Below are 24,304 nucleotides of genomic sequence, written 5' to 3'. Positions count from 1 at the left end.
TACATGAATGTTGTTTCGTAGAATGCATTGTTCTACTAGGTGTGGTCCTTTTGGGGATAGTGTGCCTTATTTTCTCATGTCTTTGAATTAGAGGATTTGAGGGACCCAAAGTTTGAGGTGGAGTGCAATCCGCGTTGCATATCTGCAGTTTTCACATTTACAAATTGCAGAGATGAATAAAATAAGTGATACGCCACCGAAAAAAAAAGTTAGGATCCGATAAGGAATGAAGCTCAAACCTTCGGAATGGTTGTTGGCAACTAAGTAACGGCGTCACGTTTGGTAGGACGAAAACTGGCAACACCTTTTAAATTAATTTTGTTTCTCTGATTGATTTTTAACAGTTTACTTTTTAACACTTACACAACAGCAAACTGACTGTAAAATTGTAATAGTCATGCTGAACGTTGTTATCAGCGGAGTTGCGTCAGAAATGCTTTCGCAACTCACATTTGCTGTGCAAGGACTGACAGAATTTACAACGAAGTGTAAGCGTATCACTTGACACAGTGCGAGGAGGAAGTTGCTGAAGAAGAACCTGTGTTAAAAAGGTACTTGGCTAGTATTTCTATAATTGTTCAATGATTACGTATTCAAAACACAGACGTAAGATACGTAGAGCGCCACTTTCGTTCCGGAGGAAGAGAGAGTCATCATCGCTCAACAGAAAGTCGTCACACTGCACTCGTGCACTGAGTGGGAATGCTAAGCCATTTGCAGGCGATTCAGTGTAGTGTGTTCATTCCACTGTTTACAATGGGTCAGCGGTTGTCATCCTCAGTGAGTTCCTCAACAATTCCATGAAGCCATTTGACATAAAATATTTCTCGGTGTAAGTGATGATATGTAACCGCCTCGTGCTGCAGGAGTATTTGAATTTTGAGTTGTTAGTCACAGGTGTGTGGCTGTAATCATGCCACAGAGGTCATCAGCGCACGATTTATTGGTAGCCTGTACTAGTAACAGTTATGGTGCTAAGTTGAGAAAACCTTACTATTGTCATTGCCAAAGTTAATTCTAACGTGTATCCATTAATTTCGGCAAATACAGTTAGAAACTGGTGACAGATGCGGAACTTTGTCCACAACGGTCCATACAGAGCAATGTTATGATGAATGTTCATGTGTCGGTTATAAGGTAACGAAGATATTTATAGAATTCCGCTGTCGCTGCCACAATACAGGAAGCCAAGTTCCTGCTGCGTTAAAAGTATTTTTACCGAGTCATTGGTTTTGTTGAAAAAATCTTGCAGTTAAAGGAATCCAGATGCATGTTTGATAGCTCATAATTTGTAAGTACAGATATATTCTCCAATAAGGTACAACGTATATAGCACATTTTCATCCTTATGAATTCGCATGGTAGCTATAGGACGTTACAAAATTTTTCAGGTTTGTATGAAACTCCTTTGTTCAAATATTTGTTAGGTATTAGCAAAGAGCCTTTAGTTTGCTTATGTGTGGTAGAGTATTACTGTAATCAGTGTTAACAAAGTTTTTGTGTACAAGAAGTAAAAACCATACCTTTAAATAATGGTGGAAGTAATAGATTTAGTTCATGATTTTTTGGAAAGTTGCTGTAGGTGCCCAAAATATTAATGGTAGAGGTAGTTGCTGGAAAACATTTCAGCTCTTAGGTTATTTTAAGAAGATTCTTCCTTTGAAGAAACTACTGAAGAAACAGTAGTTTTTGTTGTTTCTTTTATTGCATCAGTGAAATATGTCTCAGAAGCATGAAAACGTGAAGGAATTCTTTTTGAAATTTATTATCCTTCCAGTGCAGTTGCAAAACTTTTTGTGGCCGTTTATCTGTTTATGTTTTGAGCTCAGGTGTTACTACAAAATTGCACTTCTTACTAAGATGCACAGACTGCATATTGTTAAACATAACAGTTTCAGAACATAAGTACAGAGTCATGTGGTGCAGTGGTTAGCACACTGGACTCGCATACAGGATGACAACAGTGCTAATCCATACCCGACCCTTAAGGTGTAGGTTTTCCATGATTTTCCTAAATCGCTCCATGAAAATTCTTGGATGATTTCTTTGAATGGGCATATACAATTTCCTTTGCCATTCTTAAAACATTCTGAACTTGCACTCTGTGTCTAATGAACTCAGTGTTGATGGAAATCAACCATTAGCTTCCTTTCTTTCTTCCTGTACATAACTGTGTACAGCATTAGTTTTACCATAGAGTATTAATATCATTCATAAGGATCTATCTGAATCAGGAGTATACTTAGTACAATCGGACCATACCAAACCAGTTACAGCACATGTCGGACAGACAGTATAAATGTTTACAGTTTGTAAACTGATGTTGTTCCTCTCTAAAACGTAAGTTGATACCATAGAGGAATCCCAAAAGAGAAAGAAATAGTCTATTGCAAAACTTTAAATGACCAGCATGTAAACATAATAAATGGTTTTTTACGTTGTCTGTGCAATCTCTTGTACAGCTGAAATACTAAATCACGACATTCATTTGAATACGATAACTGGATCATGGAATCATCTCATTTCTGGAATTCAGTTTTCCATAGAAATTAAGAATTTTTCAGATATGTTTCAAACTTTATAACAGTGATGATATTTGTGTATTTCAGGCAATGGCAGCAGCAAACATACTCCATGATATCGATGTTCCTACAAAGAAGGCAACATTTGGAATGGGCTGTTTCTGGGGCCCTGACACGCTCTATGGTACACTCAAAGGAGTCATAAGAACAAGAGTTGGATATTCTGGAGGCACAAAAATTAACCCCACTTATAGAGATCTGTAAGATCCTCTTTTCTCTTTGAAGAAGAGGCTGTTGAAATTATTTTCCAGGTATTTTGATAATTGTGCAAATTTGTTTCCACAGTGGAGATCACACAGAGTGTATTGATATTGACTATGACCCAAACGAAATTTCCTTTGGAAAATTACTTGAAGAGTTTTGGAAAAACCATGATCCCACTTATGGAGCCAAGAAACAGGTTGGTACTGATATTTTAAAATTCATTTTTGTTGGTTTATCAGTTTTGTTCTGTGTAGAAGTTGTAATGAGATTATAATTTTACTTCATTCTCTGCAGTACACATCCTTAATATTTTACCATGATGATGATCAAAAGCAGATAGCTGAGAAAAGTTTTAAAGAAGAGGAAGAGAAAAAAGGCCAGAAGGGCAAATTTGTCACCAAAATATTACGAGCAGCAGAGTTCTATAATGCAGAGGAGTAAGTTAGAATAAACACTTTTTTATGCTTTCAAGACATGAATGGTAATGAGGGTCACCTTCTTGCAACACCTCTCTCTCTCTCTCTCTCTCTCTCTCTCTCTCTCTCTCTCTCTCTCTCTCTCTCTTAAATTTTTTAAATATGTTTCACCACAGTTGTGACATCTTCAGTGGGGTTTTTACTTATAGGAATACGTTGACATAGGTTTTTGTTGTTTAGATTACTTAAGTACTTCACTCTTCCTTATATTGTATGTGCCATGTGGCTGCCAACACAAATCGGCCAAAGGTCCATATTAATACAGTGCATGTTGTCTGCAATCAGGGATGTTAAGGCACTGTCTGTATTAAATTTTTGCTTAGAATGTAACCTCCAAACTATATAGTCCGGTAAAATGGTAAAATATACGCGCTCACACACAGTTCAAAAATTACAAATCTGCCAGTGTTGGTTGATATTAATGACATTCCAAATGTTTATACAATTTAAAGAGTTAATTTTGGAGAGAATTTGGAAAATCTTACAATCAATATTAATATTGATGAAAATGGTACTCAGTTAATTACTGTTCATATGAGAGAACAAGCAGTTCTGTTGCTTCTTGAAAGTGAGGCAACATTGGTTCAGAAAAGATATAAAACATTAGATTTTTATGGGAAAAAACATGACAAGCAAAGTGGTCAGTACTTTAGACAAAACATGGATTCATTCACATTACACTGTGTCTCACAGTGACTGTGTGCAAGAAGTATTGTCAAGAAAGGAAAAAAAAAACTCTGGTTGGTGGTCAGCTGTTGCATCATATAGGGAACTGGTGTATAGGTATTAATATGTAGAGTGCTCCACTTGTAATAGTACTGGATTGTAAACTTTTATTGTTACTCCTTGCTTCTTGGGCATAAGGACAATTGTGCTGCCACCCTGGTTAGGTCTTTAGTTTGCTTTACTAGATTTGATTCCCTATACTGCCCAGGGTTTTTCCTTGGTAGATAGGAATTTAACAAAGGGGACTAATCCTCTTGAGCACATCTGAGAAGCAGTGTGTGAGAGTGTATTGTGTTAATCACTTTGTTGACACCAAGAAATGGGCTTAAGACATTGGACTTGCAGTCAGGAAGAGCGAGTGTGTAACACCTTACCAATATCAGTATTTTCCCTAAGTCGGTTCAGGCGATTGCTGGGATGATTTTTTTTCATAAGAGTATAACCATTTTCCAGGGTTGTCTTGTTCTGTTTGAGCTTATGCTGCATCTTGAATTGCATCAACAAGGTGCTAAATTATAAACTGAAGTTAACCATGCTTCTCTAGTACATACAGTTTTATATAAGTGGTTACCTGACAGTTTCAGAAATTGGAATGATTGCCTCAAGATTAACAACCACATAAAACAAATTAATGGTGTAAATGTTCAATTTTAAGAATGAGAATTTAATTCATACAGCTCCTTTGGTCTCCTCTTACATATTCACGAATGTGTCAATATCTGACTCTCTTGGAGGGATGTTAATTGCTGGCGTGTTTCACAATGGCTTTAAAATGTCCCTTGTTGAGCACATCTACACCCACCTTTATCCACTCAAAACCAGCCTCTGATCCCTTCATTAAATGACATGATACATAAGAACAACAGTTTGCATTTGATAACCCACAACACAAGAAATTGTGTGCCCAGCTTCCTAAGTATGACTATAATGATAATAGACAAAACAATTAAATTGCATAGATAAAAAAATCTACCCACCAAGTGGCAGCAGGTGAAGGGGTAGATTTTGGGAAAGTCACCCAAAACTGAGGGTCAGGGGAGACTTACTGGACGGGATGAGATCGAAAGACTGATTCTTGGGGACTGCATAGGATGAGTTTTGAGAAACTGAGAGCTTAAAGGTGGAAGACAGGGTAAGATGCAGGACAGAGATTACTGCTTAAACATCATGCATGAATATTCTGAAAATAGCAGGTTCTGTGCAACTGAAGTATTTACTCCTATTCTTGTTCCACAGCAATGCACTTGATGTGAATTAAAACAGTAAAAGAACTTTCATTTTGCAATCAACAACAACTGAGTGAGGTGAGAGACCACATCTGCCCCTGGATATGTCTTAAAATTTAAAACCTGTTTCCTGGATCTCTGTTTTACCATTATGTAATCATTCTGAAACCTTCCAATGTCTCCAGGCCTCTTCCACGTATACAGCCTTCTTTCATGATTCTTAAAGTAAGTGATAGCTATGATTAAGTTATGCACTGTGCAGAATTCTACCTGACAGCTTCCTCTTTCACTCCTTACCCCCATTCCATATTAACCTACTACCTTTCCTTCTCTTCCTTTTCCGACTATCGAATTCCAGTCCCCCATGACTATTAAATTTTCATCTCCCATCTTCGCCTGAATAATTTCTTTTATCTCCTCATACATTTCTTCAATCTCTTCATCTGCTGAGCTAGTTGGCATATAAACTTGTAAAACTGTGGTAGGTGTGGGCCTTCTGTCTACTTTGACTACAATAATGCATTCACTGTGCTGTTCGTAGTAGCTTACCCGTGCTCCTATTTTTTATTCATTATTACACCTACTTCTGCATTACCCTGATTTGATTTTGCATTTATAACCGTGGTTCAATGGGAGGAGGAACAGTGACTTCCTGATATTATAGTCACAGGTTACTATAGTTTGTGTGTGTGTGTGTGTGTGTGTGTGTGTGTGTGTGTGTGGTTCAATGGGAGGAGGAACAGTGACTTCCTGATATTATAGTCACAGGTTACTATAGTTTGTGTGTGTGCGTGCGTGCGTGCGTGCGTGCGTGCGTGTGTGTGTGCGCGCGCGCGCGAAGTGCACAGTTTATATTTCTGAACATTTAAAGCAAGTTGCCAATCTTTGCACCACTTTGAAATGTTGTCAAGGTCTGACTGAATATTTATGCAACTTCTTTCAGATAGTACTTCATTTTAGATAACTGCATTGTCTGCAAAAAGTCTGATGTTATTATTAATGTTGTCTGCAAGATCATTAATGTATGTACTAAGTGAACAGCAAGGATCCCAACTCCCTTCTGTGAGGCACATCCAAAGTTATTTTTACAGCTAACGATGACTGTTGATCCGAGATAACATGCTGTGTCCTGCCTACCAAAAAGTCCTCAATCCAGTCACAAATTTCACTTGATACCACATATGGCCATACTTTCGATAATAAGTGTAGGTGTGGTACTGAGTCAGATGTTTTTGGAAATCAAGATATATAGCATCTACCTGATTGCTTTCAGTATGTCTTGTGAGACAAGCTCAAGTTGTTTCACATGATTGAGGTTTTCTTAATCCATGCTGGTTGGCATTGAAGAGAACACTCTGTTCAAGATACCATGTTATGTTTGAGCTCAGAATATAAGATTCTACAACAAATCGATGTCACGAATGTTGGATGGTAGTTTATGGATCACTTCTACTACCCTCCTTGTAGACGGGTGTAATCTGTCCTTCCCGCCCCAAAGAACTGGGCATGGTTTTTTCGAGCGATCTATGATGATGGTTTGTGGTTAGAAGAGGGGCTAACTCAGCTGCAAATTCAGTATCGAATCTGTAAGGGATTCCATTGGGCCCAGGAGCTTTGTTCAATTTTTACAATTTCATCTGTGTCTCAAGACCACCGACACTAACACCTATTTCACTCATCTTTTCCGTGGTATGAGGATTGGTGCAGTTGTCCTGGGTTTTCCTTTGGAAAGGAACATTTGAAAGCAGAGTTGAGCATTTCAGCTTTTGCTTTGCTACCCTCAATTTCATTATATGTCTCATTTGTTAATGACTGGACACTTAGGCATTGAAGGCATGCAGTGCTCCCTTGACAGCCAAACATGTTTTGTTCAGTACCTCTCCCTCTGTAGCTCTACACTTAGTTTTTACACATATTATGCAGTAATCTCTGTTTCCTTAGAAGTTTCTTTACGGTGACTGTATACAGTGGAGGTTCCTTCTCGTTATGAACTGTTCTGTTGGGTACATATCTATCCAGTGCATGGTCAGTTATTCTTTTAAACTTGAGCTATAGTTCCTCTACACGCTGCTGCCCCATGCATAAAGTTTAAGAGTTCCTGTTTTAGGTAGGGCACTACTGAGTATCTTATCTAGTTTACTAAACATACATATCTTCCTGCTTGTTTAAATTGTCCTTTGTACTTTGGTAATCATTGTTGTCACAAATGGCTCATTGTCACTGATATCAGCTTCAATGTGGACATTCTAAAAGAGGTAAGGTCTATTTGTTGCCATTGCGTCCAATATATTTCCATTAAGAGTATCTAGATGACTTTTCCTAAATGAAGGCTCTCAAATGTCTTACTACTTCTGTACATACTTCCTCTTTCAGTAAATTTTTGAATTTGATTTTCTGATGCCTTCACTAACAACTTTTAGATACAAAAAATTGCTATAACGTCAAGTTGAACACACATATTTCTAAACGATACAAAACATATGTCACTGAGCAAGTTGACAAAGCAATACATGTGAACACGGTAACATTCGAATGAGCCCTGAGTCCAAGTCTAGCGGCCGCTGGCTGGCCGCTTAGGTGGCACGCGTCACAACACTTTTCCCCCCTTTGAAATTTTTGCACTGGTCTTGATGGAGGTGGCCTGTAGAGTGCTAACGTCCATAGGTGCTGTTTGACTGGCTGTAAAGTCTCGAGGAGGAGGCTTCTCGTACGGACGGAAGTGTCCCCGATGATAGTGGGTCGAGATGACAGGAGATGTAGGGGTCGAATCGGCTGGGGCCCTGTGCACCAGTCTGCCCGTTGCGGCAAGTCCAGCTGATATAACAGGAGACATGGGCGATGTCGGTGTCTGTAGGAGGAGGAGGCAAGTAGATTGGCTCCGACAGATGATGGTCATCCGGTTCCTGCATGAGGACGTCTCCCGGTGGCGTCCGTTCTTGTGCTGGCACCAAGATGACGGTGAGAGGGCTGCATTGTGAGTAATGAGAGATGCCACGATCCCGAGCGTCAGGTAGAGCTGATGGTGGTGTAGCGGCATTCGGAACAGGCATTGCCGGCACATGAGGCCAAAGCTGGTCTGAATGATGCACTGCAACACCCGTGTCCGTCTGGATTTCATACAGGCGTTGGCCACAGTGTGTTAAGATGTGGCCTGGACTCGATTTTGGCCGCCTGCCATATCCCCGTACCCAGATAAGGTCGTTGGCGATAAACCGGCCAAGCGAAGGCACCCGCGGCCGTGAGGTGGAAGGCCGCAGAAGATGAAGTAGCGTGCGGGGCTGTCGGCCATGTAAGAGCTCAGCCGGGCTGTGGTCGCCCATGGGGGTGAAACGGTAAGAAGCCAGAAACTGGAGAAGCGCATCATCAGCAGCAGAAGAAGGCAGGAGTTTCTGCATCTGAGCCTTAAATGTGCGGATCAGTCTTTCAGCCTCACCGTTTGATTGTGGATGGAACGGAGGGGCCGTGACATGCGTAACGCCGTGACGAGCACAAAAATCCGCAAATTCGGAAGAGGCAAATTGCGCACCATTATCAGTAACAAGAGTAGAGGGAAGGCCTTCCAAAGAAAAAATGCGTGCGAGAGCACTTGTGGTTGCTGCGGTGGTAGGCGACGTGCAACGGACAATGAAAGGAAAGTTAGAGTAGGCGTCAATTACAAGGAGCCAATAAGTACCTAAAAAAGGTCCTGCGAAGTCAGCATGAATGCGCTCCCAGGGTATCTCAGGTGAAGGCCACGGTGACAAAGATGACTTCGGGGCGGCGGCCTGTGACGCACAAGGGCCGCAGGCAGCGACCATGTGTGCTATTTCAGAGTCAATGCCAGGCCAATACACATGACGGCGCGCCAGAGACTTTGTGTGAGAGACACCCCAGTGCCCTTGGTGAAGGAGGCGCAAGACCGAAGCACGCAAAGATGCAGGTACCACAACACGTGACGAAGCATTGTCGGTGGAAAGGAGGATAACACCATCCCTAGCTGTGAGGCGGTAGTGCAAAGCGTAGTAGTTCCGCATTGGGTCCGAAGTCTTAGCGGACGGATGATCTGGCCAACCCTTCTGAATACTGCGGAAAACCTGGGAGAGAGTAGGATCAGAACCCGTAGCAGCTGCCAGCCGGTTCCCGGTGATGGGGAATCCGTCCACAACCTGCTGCTCAGCAACATACAGGTGGAAACACAAAAGTTCGTCCCTATAGAATGCCAGATCAGGACCCATGGGAAGGCGAGACAGTGCATCAGCATTCCCATGTTGAGCCGTCGGCCGGAAATGAATCTCATAATTGAAACGAGACAAGTAAAGAGCCCAAGGATGAAACAAGGAAACAAGTGGTTTGTGACCCGTAACAAGATGAAATTTGGATACATAGAGGAAAACCCCAAACTTATGAAGAGCATAAATAATGGCCAAAGCTTCTTTTTCAATTTGAGAATACTTTTGTTGGGCATCCGTGAGTGTTTTGGAGGCATAAGCAATGGGTTGTTCAGAGCCGTCAGAAAAACGTTGTGCAAGGACTGCACCGACCCCCTATTGAGAGGCGTCCGTGGCAAGAGCAAGATGTTGGCCAGGTCGATAAGTAGCCAGGCACGGGGCCTGTTTCAGCATAGTCTTCAATTTCTGGAAAGCCGCATCGCATGACTCGGACCAGTGAAAAGGCACGTTTTTATGCAACAGGCGATGCAACGGCTGGGCCACCGAAGCAGCAGACGGTAAAAACTTGTGATAGTATGCTATTTTTCCCAAGAAGGCCTGCAGCTCCTTAATAGATGTAGGACGAGGAAGGGCATTGATCACAGCGACAATTTGCTGAAGCGGACGAATACCATCCCGAGAGAGTTGAAACCCCAAGTACGTGATAGATGCCTGAAAAAATTGTGACTTCTGAAGGTTACACTTAAGACATGAAAAAGTGTGCGGAGGTTCTGATTATGTTTTTCAGTGGTGGAGCCAGTGACAACAATGTCGTCCATGTAATTTATACACCCAGGAACAGGGAGCAATAATTGTTCCAAGAATCGCTGAAAGAGAGCAGGGGTGCTGGCAACCCCAAATGGCAATTGTTGGTATTGATAGACGCCAAAAGGCGTGTTAAGGACCAGAAACTGCTGGGAAGCAGCGTCGAGAGGAAGTTGATGATAAGCTTCAGACAGGTCAATTTTAGAAAAATACTGGCCTCCCGCAAGTTTAGTGATCAATTCTTCAGGTCGGGGAATAGGGTACGTGTCAATGAGGCATTGTGCATTTACAGTGGCTTTAAAATCGCCACAGAGACGAATATGACCATTTGGCTTAGCAACAACGACAGGAGAGGACCACTCACTTGAAGTGACAGGAAGCAAGACATCTGAAGTAGTGAGACGATCCAGCTCCCGTTTTACCCGATCCCGAAGGGCCGCAGGAATGGGCCGAACCCGAAAAAACTTAGGCCGAGCAGTGCGTTTGAGCGTGATATGAGCTTCAGTCGTTTGCACGGCCTAACCCAGGAGAAAAAGGGACGAAAATGTCGTCGACAAGGAATCCAATTGAGCATAAGGAATAGCATCAGAGACGATATTGACAGAGTCATCTATGGAGAACCCAAAAACGCGAAAGGCATCAAAACCAAAAAGATTCTCTGCGTTACTCTGGTCATCCACAAATATGGGAACAGTGCAAATGACGGATTTGTAGGATACCTCAGCATCAAATTGTCCCGAGAGAGAAATCTTCTGTTTGTTGTACGTCCGTAATTGCCGAGTGACAGGTGATAGGAGTGGAGAACCCAACTGAAGATACGTCTGAGAATTAATTATGACAGCAGAACCGGTATCAACCTGCATGCGAACATCTTGACCAAGTATTTTGACAGTGAGGAATAACTTCCCTGAAAGGGAAGAAGTGCAACTGACAGACAACACAGAAGCATAATCAGCGTCACGGTCATGAACATCATGTATGCAGTCGGGTTTGCCAACAGCAGACACATGACCCTTCTTTTTGCAATTGTGACACATGGCCCAACGTTGGGGACAGTCCTCCCGTGAATGTTTCATAAAATACCGTGGACATGAAGGAAGTTGCTGGGGGTTTTGCTGTAGTTTCTTAGAGAGTTGTTTACGGTTAGGCCGAGGCTGCGCGTGGGAGCGTACTGCGGCCACGTCGGCTGGCGGGGACGCACCGCATGCGTCATAAACAGCGCACAGGGGTTGTATTTCCCCGATGTCGCCCCATGCCTCTATTTGCGCCCCAGCGGCGCAAGAAATTTCAAAAGACTGCGCGATGGATAGGACTTAGAGATTCGGATTTTCCAACTGAAGGGCATGTTGCCGAACTTCTTTGTCTGGCGCCGACCGGATAATAGCATCCTGTACCATGGAATCGGCATAGGATTCTTTGTGAACATCAGTAACAAATTGACACTTTCTACTGAGGCTGTGAAGTTCAGCAGCCCAAACGTGATAGGATTGATGTGTTTGTTTTTGACAACAATAAAAGGCAACACGAGAGGCTACCACATGCGTTTGCTTATGAAAATATACGGACAGAAGTGAGCACATTTCAGCAAAAGACAGACGCAGGATCTTTCAAAGGAGCCAATTGCGACAACAACTGATACATTTGAGGTGAAATCCATGAAAGGAACAGAGACTTACATGTTTGTTCATCCGTGACATGAAAGGCCAAGAAGTGCTGTTGAAGACGTTTTTCGTAACAGACCAGTCTTTCGCCGTCTCGTCGTAAGGAGGAAAAGGAGGTATAGACAACGCCGAGAAACGGCCCGCATTTGATGCCGCGACGAAATTGCGAATCGCCGATGTTAGAAGCGTTTGCTGTTCAATGGGTCCTTGCAATAGTTGCTCGACAGTAGCCATGGAAACCTGTGGGTCAACGTTGAAAAGGAAAAATCCACTACCTCGTCGCCAATTCTTATAATGTCAAGTTGAACGCACATATTTCAAAACGATACAACACATATGTCACTGAGCAAGTTGACAAAGCAATACATGTGAACACGGTAACATTCGAATGAGCCCTGAGTCCAAGTCTAGCGGCCGCTGGCTGGCTGGCCACTTAGGTGGCACAGCTGCTGCATGGCTGGCAGACAGCGCTGCATGTAGACGATGCACGTAATTGTGCGGCGGCACTTTGAATGATGCGCGGCGGCACTTTGAATGATCGGCGAGTCACAACAAAATTATTCATAGTGGAGGCCATTAAATAGCATATTTTGGTATCATCTAGTGAGTGTCCTTGTTTATTGTGCACTGTTAGACATCTAAATCCATCTTTTTCAAACCACTGTAAAGTGCCTGGAAGAGTGTACTTTCCATTGTGCTACGCATTATATTTTCTTTCTGTTCTGTTTGTCTACTTGATTCCATGATCTCAAGGAAAATGACATTTTTGTAGTTCTCACCAGACAGTGGGATTTCAACCTAGCAAAGCATTGAGAAAATAGATGCGGCACAGTTCAGCATTTTTCATCAATGCTGAAGAAAATCTTTCCCTTACTGACTCATGATGCTCAAGTGTAGTTGAGGCTGAATTAGATATGGAAATTGTGCACTGCAGACTGTTTGTAAGCGCTTATTATATAATATGATTTTATCAACACGTTATGAATCATAATGTGTTTGTGGTGATAGAGGGAGGCAGGGACATTTGAAAAAGTTTCCCCCTTCTATATCCATAAAGACTTAGAAGGATTTGCTGGCACCTTAAAAATCTATTAAACAACTCTAAAATGGCTCCTTTTCGGTTGAAACTAAGTGATCAAGACAAGTGGAACTTCTCAAGAAATCACATAAATTGGGTGAGTATGACATTGTTGTTGTGATGCACACCTCTCTCAATTCAAGCAAGGGTGTGGACATGCACTGTGATATCATGGATATGGACTTCGCAGAGCCTGAAACAAGAATGTGCATCAGTGGGTATAGTTGATGTGGAACAACAAACACGAAGGAATAACTGAGAAATTGAGAAGACTGCCACTTTGTCACCTTCAGTTCTCCAATGCTGCCTGAACATATTATGGCACGGTTCCTCCAACTTATAGTTAGGCCTTACATATGTAACCTATGCCAGAATTTTGGCTATACAGTGATGAGTTGTGGGGGTGAAGTGACTTTCAGGAAGTGTGGAAAGGCAGCCCATGATGCTGGGACTGGCTGCAATCTCCGATGATCTTATCAAATGCTCTGGGATCCATCCAGTCTAGCGCCGAGACTGCCATGTTTTTGCAAAGGAACGTAAAATTCATGAAGTAAAAATGACTATGTGAACCCCCTGTGCTAAAGCCAAAAAAGAATATAAGGCAACAAAAACCCCTGTCTTTGCCACTTTGTATGCTTCCACCATCAGAAATCTGTTCCCAAGGTGGACCCTTAAACACAGATGATGTCCAGCACACCACTTTCCACCACCAGCACCTGTACTTGCACCTGTACATACCAAACCCAAATGAGTAAAGACAGCAATCCAGGCAGCTACAACAGAAAAGACCAGCAATAGTTACGCACTGAGCATCAAGAAGGCACAGGAAAAGCAGAGTCCATCTCGACACACTCTTTTCCACATCATCCTTGAAGGGACAGGGAACTGCAAAAGGGTCATGCAATTCAGGTCAAAAGCTGTCCCAGGCACAGTCAGATGTCATTCTGTCACATCTGACTGATGAAGAGGACATCATGGAGTTAGATGCCTTGTCACCAGACCCAGGTAGCACCTCCATTCCCCTCCACTCTAAAAGTGCTTCGTGTCCTGTGACTGTACCTAATGAGTAGTTGCTCTTCCAAACAGCATCCCATACGAGCATTCTAGTCATGTCTTTACCTGCAGTTGCTCGTACTTCAGGTACTTGGGCTATGCGTGGCTCTGTTTAAAAGGGATAGCTCAATATAGTCAAAGGGTCGAGCCGTGCACATATGCTTTCATGCCCTGCAGCTAATTCACTACAAATAATAGTCTGTAGCTGTTATCCTGCAACCATAGTCTATGCATTGGCTAGAATTGTGAATTAGCAAAATACAGAGAAATGTAAAGTAGAAGATAAATGAATACATTAAAAAAAAGGGTTCTATTATAATGTCTGCAGCTGATGTAGACAACAGGGAATTGTGTTGAAAAATCTTTATCCAAGAAAGAACATTTCAGATAAACCGAAAGTGGTCCTACGATAATTAGGTATAATACAGCCAGAAATACTCTCCTAAAATGCAGTAAAGTTATGTTGAATGTGCTAAGGGAGTGGTGGCAAAATCCCCAAATTAGTCATTGAAGATACACAAAAACTAGTCCATTTTGTGATCACAATTACAATGAACATTCACCAGCTCAAAACAGTTGACACTTTAACATGATGATTCACAAATTAACACAGACGACGCAAAAAGTTGTAACTCACACATTGTCTATTCTCAGTTCTATAAATTAAGCAATAACAGTTAGTCCTATTCTGGAGCACTTTCAGACCTGTTGAAATACTAAATCCCTTCAGAAGTTAAAGTATGGTAGTGGCAGTTCACTGCTGAGGATCAGACCATCTAGACAGTCTCCACCGTTGAATACCACTCATTACCACAGCCAGGTCTGCCTCCTTCCAGAACTTGCTTGTAAGTTCTGAATTGCTCCCTTGATCTTTTCACTCAAGAAGTCCCAGTCTCCACTTGACTCCCATAGTGTTCCCCTACTACCTAGCAAGGTGGCACAGTGGTTAGCACAGTGGACTCGCATTTGGGAGGACGACGGTTCAATCCTGCGTCTGGCCATCCAGATTTAGGTTTTCCGTGATTTCCCTAAATCGCTTCAGGCAAATGCTGGGATGGTTCCTTTGAAAGGGCATGGCCACCTTCCTTCCCTATCCTTCCCTAATCCGATGATACTAATGACCTCATTGTTTGGTCTCTTCCACATCAACTCAACCCACTATTCTTCTCCAATGGCCGAAGGCCATCCCCACAAAAATGCATCAACCTTAAGCTCAACAGGCGTGATCTGATTAAAGTTGACCACTTTCTGAACTAAACTAATATATTAGAACAATATTTAAATAAAGGTGCTAATCATTCGGTTACACTCAGATCATTTACAATAAAAATAAGTAATAGTCATTTCATAAATAAGCAAGCCAGCATTCTTGCACAAGTGTGCTTGCGGTAAATGGCAATAGATTTTCCTCAAGTATTGTTTGAACAGTTATTTATGCCTTCCTGACAGAAGCTTCTTTTGGTTCTCTTTTTCAGTCATTGTTTGATAACACATGTGGTTGACCACTTTTAAATTAGCACAATTTTTTAATAGCACTTGTATCAACATTTGAGTGAAGTTACTGTTTATTAAGTAAATACACAAGTACAACAAAAAGGAGGTACTGATGCTGTGTTCATTTGCTGTGGAAATGTGGAGAATATGAAGTTCTGACAAATATTTGCATTATAATAAAAGATATAAAAGACACAAATAATCAAGAAATAAAATAGATACAGATATGTAGCTTTCGGAGACGATAGCTATAGTGCAACACTATCATCTGAGATATCTTTGCTGAAATCGCTTGAAGTGACTAAATGTTTTTAATTCAGAGGTTCATTGTGTGAATTTTCACAATATTAACTTCTGTAGTTTCACAGATATTGAAATATTGTCATGTATCGGATGCACATCATTTATCCGAGGTCATCGATGTATTCAGATTCGATTTAATATAGAACTGTGATTTATTGACAAAGAATGAGATTTTCACTCTGCAATGGAGGGTGTGCTGATATGAAACTTCCTGGCAGATTAAAATTGTGTGCTGGACCGAGACTCGAACTCAGGACCTGGAAGGTAGGAAACGAGGTACTGGTAGATTTGAAGTTACGGGGCAGGTTGTGAGTCGTTCTTGGGTAGCTCAGATGGTGGAGCACTTGCGCACGGAAGGCAAAGGTCCTGAGTTCGAGTCTTGGTCTGGCACATAGTTTTAAGATGCCAAGAAGTTTCATTTATTGGCAAAATTCAGAGACTGTCTGACACTTTGCCATTTCTTTGAGCATCCCTTGCACAAAACCATACAAGTAATAGCCATCCAAATTCCAAGCTTCCAGATTTTCTCCATTTCTGGCAACGCAGATGGTCTTTTTACCTGAACTCGCTCATACTGGTCACCTTGCTGGAAACCATAACTACCACAGAGCCTTGAGCCTACTAGCATTCAGTCATGCAACAAATTCATCTCTTACCAGTATTGGGCGGTTGATTAGTTCAACTAAATAGGTGTAATGTCGCACTGTCCAGTTCAGAGATAGGGGTAAATTAAAACCACACTGATGAAATGGAACATGAATGGGTTGAGAGTCCTTGTGGAGGAACTGAAACGCCTAGCACAGGCATGCCCCTTACGCTTTTGTTTACAAGAAACACATCATAAATATGCTATAATGTATACCCAGAAAACTTATATGTCGACTGACTCTGGCCACGGAAGCCTACGCAATTATATGCTATAATGTAATTGGATAGATAAAAAATCTGCTCACCATGAAGTAATACTGACCAGCAGTGCACTTCGAAGTGGTTTTAAGGAGGATCTGACCAGCGGTTCTGGGTGACTTTCCCAAATCTACCCCTTTTCCTAGACCACCCCAGTTCTTTTCCTACACTTCTCTTCCTTCCCCGTCAACACTTCTACCTGAAGCAAGAGTCACAAGAATCCAAAATCTTGCTGAATTAAACCCTTCTTTTACGTATGTGTTCTACTGCTGCCTCTTGAGTAGATTTTTCATCTTTACAATTACGTTGTTTTAAAGATACTCATATCCCTGTCTGCAGGGCAATAACACACACCACTCTGGTGCTCTCTCCCTGGCTACTGACATGCAAGCAGGTGCAGAACAACTCCCCGACCAGTTTTCCTACTGGGAGACTTCAGTGCTCATCATGTTTTGTGGGGCTTGATCTCTACGTTCCCTTGGGATCAGGTTTCGGAAAGCCCCTCTGACATCTCACCAGCTGTGCATCCTCAACAAAAGTATTCCAACTTATTTATGTGCTGCTACTGGTTCATTCTCAGGCATTTACCTCTCTTTCTGCTCTCCAGCACTTGTGGACTTGGTTCAGTGGAAGTTGCTGGCAACTTTCATTCCAGTGACCACTTCCCACTCTGCAGTTGCGTTTTGGATGGATCATTACCTGAATGGTAGCCACCAAGCATGGATGGTCAGCGGGGATAACTGGATGCTGTTCAGCAAGCTGTCTGTGTTTGACTGCAGCAACAGTGTCCAGGAATGGCAAGACCCTATCACAAGAGACATCCATCAGGCTGCTGATTTATCCAGGTAATCTTAAGAGGCAGTCTGTACCTTGGTGGGCTGGTGAGTGCCACTAAGTAATATGGGACAGATGTGTGGCCCTTAGACAGATTAATTGCCGTCCAACAGCAGACACCTCACAACCTTTGGAGTAGCAAGAGCCAAAGCTCGACATGTAATTGGGGAGAGCAAGAAAAGGCCATGGCAAGTGTTCCTGTACTCCATTGACCATTCCTCTTGTTCTTCAAAAATATGGGAAGCCATCTGGAGGATTTTTGGTAAACAGTCTTTTACAAGTAGCAGCAGGGCTAAAACTGTGGTGTCTCCAAACAATGCCTGGAGACATTGCTCAGAATCTGGTAGAGAATTTTGCAAAAACTACCACAAATTCAAGCCAGGATCTGGTGTTCCATTGCTACTGTCAGCTGCAGAGAGGGGTAAGTTGGACTTCAGACCAACAATTAGTCTTACAACTACTCTTTCTCCTTGTGGGTGCTGGAATTGGCACTGTCAGAGACTTGTGATACTACATGTAGTCACAACCAATACTGCATGCTTTGACATTGGCCAGCACTGTCAAGGGAAATCCTCCTTGAATGTTTTAATTCGATATAGCAGACAGGTCACTTCCCAGCTTGTGGAGAGTGGCAGTTTTGCCACCTCTCTTCAAACAAGGAAAGGACCACATACATCCCAGTAGTTGCTGGAGTATTCTCTTAATGAGCTGTGTATGAAAGAGCCTGGAGCGAATGGTTGATCGTTGTCTGGTCTGGTCGTGAGAGACAAGAAAACTCAGCCACTCTGTATGGATTCCGGAGATTTCGGTCCAGTTGACAACCTGAACCTGTACACAATCATCACAGTATCAGCGTATTCTTTGGTATCAGTGAGGTGTGTGGCACTACTTGTAGAAGCAGTATTGTCACGCAACTGCATCAGTGGGGCTTTCATGGCCACCTCCCTGTATTCATACGGTCTTTCCTGTCTCAGTAGTTTTTTAGGACCCAAGTTGCTGATTCAGTGTCAGATCGTGCTGAGCACTAAAATGATGTCCTTCAGGAGAGTGTTGTAAGTGGTATCCTCTTTGCCATAGTCATAAACAGTATCGTGTGTATGGCAATGAGTCCTGTAAAGTGCTCCTTATTTATGAATGATTTTGCTGTTGTCTGTTCCTCCTCCAGTGTTGCAACAGCAACCAGTTAGATGCGACTTGCAGTGCGTAGGTTAGAGGAGTGGGCTACAGAGACTGGTTTTCAGTTTTCTGCTGAAACGCATGAGCGTGTGTGCGCGCGCATTTTAGTTGTTCGCGTTTTTTTTATCTGTTTTGCATACGAGAGAGGGCATTCTACATCTTACACTCAGTGAGATTTCTTGGCCTCATTTTTGATTCCAAACTGTTGTAGTTACCATGCCTGAAAGATCTGAAAGCCAGAGTCCAGAAGGTGCTAAATACAAGTGCCTTAGCCAAAGGTATTTGGAAACAGACAGGACACTTCTGCACCAGTTTTAAAGGGCTATTGTGCATTCGCAGCTACAATGTGGATACACAGTGTTAGAGTTGACGCGGCCTTCTTACTTGAAGATAATCGATTCTATCCACCAATAGGGGATTAGGCTGGCCAAAGGTGCTTACGAGACCAGTCCTGTACCCAGTCTTTGTCTTGATGCTGGAGAACCACCACTCACTATCCGGCAGCAGATCCTCATGGTGCGTCAGATGTGTATGTTCCTCGCAGCACCACCTTCAACTGCATGCCATATTGTTGCTCGTCCACCGGTGGAATGCCTTTTCTTCAATCGTGTATGAGCAACAAGGCCATTTGCGATCTGTGGGCGGTCGGTGCTAGTCATTTGGTGTGGAGCAAGTATAACCCCAAATCCAGGGTTTGAACGGTCTTCCACCCAGTTACTGCAAAAGGCCAGAGTAATTTTAGCTGCATTACAAGAGAGATTGCACTCCTGCATTTGTTTGTAATGCATTATTTTATGACTTTTTAAATGAGCACCATAACTCCACAGCTGTCTTTATGGGTGGGTCAAAACGGGGGGGACTCTGTTGATTGATGTGTTGTTTTCCTGATTGTGTCATCAAGGTCCGACTGCCTCGAGACTTTACTATCTTTGCGATCTTGTGGGATGTGTTTAGTCCTAAATTGCTTGTCCGTTCAGATTCTGTGTGCCGTTCACTCTTTCCGATGCTTGTACTCACCAGATAAAGTAGAATATCCAGGTCACCCTCCCCCAACTACAATGGCTGGGTAAGGAGGTACCTTTCTGATGGGTACCATGGCACATGGGTATTGTGGGAAATGAAAGGATGGATGTAGAAACAAAGGAGGCACGTAGCGATTCTCAGTTATTTTAGTGTGCCAGCTCTGTGCATGTTATCACCTCACTGTTGAAGGACGGCATAATCATGTGTTGATGAGAAGAAGAGGGACTGGAAGAGACATAAAAAGTTGCGTCTTGTAAAGCCCACTAAGGGTCAGTAGCGTACCTCCTTTCAGCCACAAAGATGGGATGAAATGGTGCATACTCATCTTCACATAGGTCACAGTTCTCTGGTGCATGGCGTCTTGCTCTGGCAAAAGGATCCTTCAGTGTGTGGTATTTACCAATGGCAGATTTGCCACCAGAACTGTCCTCTATTTTAAGTAAGGTTTTGTGATTTGCCCAACTTGTTTCCAACAGTTTTAGGGAAACCCAGTTAATGCGTTAATAGGATAACAGGCTCACCCATATTTTTTGCAAGTGGTCAGTTAGTCAGCCACATTTCTCTGTGCCCTTCTTTTAGATCTTCGGTTTTTTTCTATAGTTATAGCATCTTTCAACCTTTCTCAGCTGTCTTAAGGTGTGTGGGATAGAGCAGTTGTGTGAGTGAACGTAAGTGAGCACATGAGTATCATTTTATAGGTGCCCTCCTCAATGTATAACAGTTTTTGTTTCTCTTAAAATGTGTAAGGACACTTATAACATTGCCATTGAGTGCCAGTAAAACTCTCTCTCTCTCTCTCTCTCTCTCTCTCTCTCTCTCTCTCTCTCTCTCTCTCTCTCTCTCTCTTTGGTGTGTCCCAGTGCCACTGAAACTAATACTGCTTCTATATCACTCATCATTGCAGTGGCACGAGAATTAATCTGGAGCTGTGCTTCTGGAAATTCCTTTGTTAAAAAAGAAAAAAAGCTTAGGATAATAATTCTTACCACAAGAGCATTCTCAAAGGTGTCAGGTCTATTTGTTGCCATTAGATTTAAAATATCTCCACTCTGAGTGGGCTTCCAAATGAATTGTTCTAGTTAGTTCTCAGAGAAGGTGTGCATTAGAATGTCTTGCCATATCCACCACATATAAATATGTGATATTTTAATCAGTTATTGGTTGTTTAAAGTCTCCTCTAATGATGATGGGCGATCATGCTGGTGATCATCTATCTCATTTCAAAGTTTTCCTTTGTCCATGTTTGGTCAACCATAGTGCCTGTGCTGTAAAATTGTGGAGGTATGTCTTCCCTTTTTTTTTTCTTTCAAGCTTTTAAGTGGACTTTCCCAAGCGCTGCTGTTGGGTAGCATCAGGTTTGTCCATAGGTCTTCAATGAGGACAGGATCCCTCACCAGCAGGTATTGCAAGTCTAGATTGTGTTGTTTTGGACACTCCTACTGCTTTCTTTATATAGGCTGCCTTCACTCTCTCTAATGTTAGGTTTCTCACTGTAAGCTGTGGTTCGATAATTTCTATGCTGTACATCAGAATTTGGAAGATTTTGGCTCTGAATAGTGCTATTACTGTCTCTAGGCTAAGGGATCTGATGTATTGCGTTTCATGGATTGCCATTATTGCTTGCATTGCTTTCTCTGTTACATGTTTTGTGAAACATTTTGCAGTTTTGTATTGTGACCCCTAGGTACTTGAAGTGTGGTAGAGTCTTTCGTTTTCTGTCCCAAATGAAGATCTCAGCTGATGCAGATGCTCTTCCTTCATTTCTGAGTACCATCATTTCTGTTTTCACCACATTTATTTCGAAGCCATGTTTGACACACCAATCTCCTATATAGTTTATCGCGTCTTGTAACTTTGCAATGTGCTTTGCACCTATTACAATATCATCTGCATATAAATATGGGATTACACCCTCCTTTTGGGGTATTGTTAAAATTTCTTCCACTGCAAGGATAAATAAGAGGACTCTGTGGGTTGCCCTGTAGTACTTTGTTTAATTGGAGTATCGGCTCCGATAGGGAGAGGTAGTCTGAGACCCTTTTTTCGTTCCATCACAGTTTTGTGCTTATGATTCATGTACAAATGTTGTTTTCTCCTTGGGTTTCCTCTAGTTCTTTGTTCATTAATTTTCTGCTTATAAAGTCAAAGGCTTTTGTGAATGCTATAAATACTACGTGGAACTTTTCTCTGTCTTCAAAGGCTTCACATACACTCTTTAGCAGGAGTTCTATTGCAGTCATAGTTGATATTCCCTTCCTGAATCCCATTTGGCTTTCGGGAAGATGTTCGTAGATTGTCTGCTTTATTCTTTCTGTTACTTTTTTGTGAACAGTCTGAAAGGTAAGTTCTCTAGGGCTGTGCCTCTGTATTTGCTAGGGTCCTCGAGGTCTCCTTTCCCTTAATAAAGCACTTTTACTATTGATGGTCTCCACTGTTTTGTAATGGAGGCTGTTTCTATGCATTTATTGTAGAGTTTTGTCCACATTGGTGTTAGTATTGAATACACCATCTCTCTTTGATATTAGCATATCCTTTCAGTATACACCTAGGCCAATGACCAAAATAACTTTTATTAGATCTCTAACAGCAGTCATCACATTGAATAAGATGAGCTGGTATGAGAATGCAGTGGAATAATGCAGAAACCTGCCACGGAGTACACATTTGATATGTAGTATGAACAGAACTGATGACACAAGTGCTTACCTGTGAACAAAACCAAACTGAGCAGGCCAGTGCTTACACAGAGTTCAACCACCGCAGACCATGCCTTGGGCTTTGTGTGGAGTGTTCGGTTGTTAGCCACCTGCACCGGTTGCATGCTGTATTTATTGCCCTGCAGATCTCTTCAGTCTTTTGGATTATCAGCTTGCTGTAGATTGACTTGTATGGTTAGTTTTGTTTCCGCTCAATGGGCTCTACCCCCCCAAGTTATTATCGAGCTGTGATGTACCTATGTTGACAGTTTAGTGTAGTGATGTTTTCATTCCTATGCAGACACTAATTGGGAAGAGAATCAAATTTTCTTTGGTGGGTTCAGTGTGTGGTGAAACTTTGTAACTGGAATAGGACTCAAAAACAAAGAAGCATATTTTTCAAGAGTAGAAAGCCTGTTCATTGTTTTTTGCTGTGAAAGACTTGGCCATGAGGAGATTTTTCTGACTGGATAAACAGTAAATATGCAATATTTTCCATCCAGGTTCATTATTGTTTGCGAAACAGGGTTGTATGCACCTACTCACAAACCCAGTATGCTTGGATTCTGCATCATGACAATGTTAAACAATGTGTTAATAACGAGGGAGTTTTTTTGTTGTGAAAATCAAACCAAACACTTTTCCTACTATTCTACAAATCTGACATGGCCTTCTGTGACTGGGTTTTGCTCCCTGGCCCCAAATGTGAAACTAAAAGAGCACTAATTTCTTGGGTCTCAAAAACTGTTTCCATCTAAGAGTTCCATTTTGTTATGGAGTGTTTGTGACATTAGACAAGACATGTAGATACTGTGGCAGATCATTTTGAAAAGTACTATTTGTTATCAGTGAAGTAAATAAATTCTAGTAATGTGTCACCATGGTTGCACCATTTATTTACAATTTTTATGTAGATTGCACATCATTTTATTTGTATCACGTGTTTTGGATCAACCTTCATCAGATAAGGGAAAATGATACAAAATAAGAATAATCTTTTACTGCAATATATGTAAGAAGGTGCTCATATTAGCCTGAAACTCAGTGTAAAGCAGTTTCACACCACACCAAACCAAAACTAACTTTTGTACTATAGAGTTGTTCAGACTTCAAATTCTGGTTCCCCATGTAGGAAACATAAAAACATCCAAGAGGTGGCACTAGTTTAGTGATTGAAACATATCTGATAAATTCTTTACAAAATTATTTTAAAATTACCATATATGACCTTACTACAAACAAGCTAGAAAAAGTAAAAACACACAGGACATACTCAGAGTGACACTGAATAAAACCATTTTCCCTAATATATTATTACAGTGTTCGCTTCATATACACATAGTCATTTTGCAGTAGATAGTTACAAACAAAAAGCAAAACTTGGATAGACTCCATTTATCATGTAAGAAATTTTCAAGTACCCACATGCAATGCTAGCCCATCATCATCAGTATCAGTTAGTAAATGAGTGTATGGCTATTTGCAGTTATTAGCTTCTTATGTTAACTGTGTCAGCGAAGTTCTGTTTTATTTTTGCAGCTATCATCAGAAATATCGCCTGCAGCAGCACACACAGCTTGTGCAATGGTTGGGTCTGACATCTGGCAAGAAGCTCATAAGTTCACATGCTGCTGCACGTATCAATGGATATGTAGTAGGTATGGGTGGTGTGCAAATGTTTGAGGAGGATGTCGGTAGACTTGGGCTTACACCCGAAATAGCAGACTATGTGCGGAAGTGGGTTACAAAATATGAAGGGCGTGGCATGATTTGTTGACTATTCAGCGGTGTATCAGTCGCTATTGCTGCAGTATGTTCTACTGTATGAAGCCTAGAATTGTTAGTGGAGTTAGTCCACAGCCTTTATAGACACACACACACACACACACACACACACACACACACACACACACA

General features: G+C 41.9%; 1 protein-coding gene across 3 annotated transcripts; it reads left to right on the top strand.

Annotated features, from left to right (window-relative positions):
* The first annotated feature begins 410 nt into the window (after window positions 1–410).
* LOC124606954 (peptide methionine sulfoxide reductase) lies at window positions 411–24,304 on the top strand. Of its 3 annotated transcripts, none has more exons than XM_047139079.1 (5): window positions 411–551; window positions 2,610–2,782; window positions 2,868–2,982; window positions 3,081–3,223; window positions 23,930–24,304. In XM_047139079.1, the coding sequence occupies exons 2-5, from the start codon at window positions 2,613–2,615 to the stop codon at window positions 24,165–24,167; spliced, it is 666 nt and encodes a 221-aa protein (XP_046995035.1). In that variant the 5' UTR covers window positions 411–551; window positions 2,610–2,612; the 3' UTR covers window positions 24,168–24,304. The 3 variants fall into 3 exon arrangements, with proteins under 3 accessions (XP_046995035.1, XP_046995034.1, XP_046995036.1); XM_047139078.1 differs by lacking the exon at window positions 411–551 and adding an exon at window positions 646–780; XM_047139080.1 differs by lacking the exon at window positions 411–551 and adding an exon at window positions 815–832.

This window comes from Schistocerca americana, chromosome 3 (assembly GCF_021461395.2).
Source record: "Schistocerca americana isolate TAMUIC-IGC-003095 chromosome 3, iqSchAmer2.1, whole genome shotgun sequence".
Classification (NCBI taxonomy): Eukaryota; Metazoa; Arthropoda; class Insecta; order Orthoptera; family Acrididae; genus Schistocerca; species Schistocerca americana.
Note: the sequence above shows the minus strand (reverse complement) of the source record. Positions and strands in the feature narration are given on the sequence as shown.

Bases quoted from the DNA above. Each gene is read 5' to 3' on its own strand.
- LOC124606954 (XM_047139078.1), top strand. From the start codon at position 703: ATGCTAAGCCATTTGCAGGCGATTCAGTGTAGTGTGTTCATTCCACTG. The intron at 2,783-2,867 runs GTAAGATCCTCT...TTGTTTCCACAG, and splicing joins AACCCCACTTATAGAGATCT to TGGAGATCACACAGAGTGTA. The intron at 3,224-23,929 runs GTAAGTTAGAAT...TTATTTTTGCAG, and splicing joins GAGTTCTATAATGCAGAGGA to CTATCATCAGAAATATCGCC.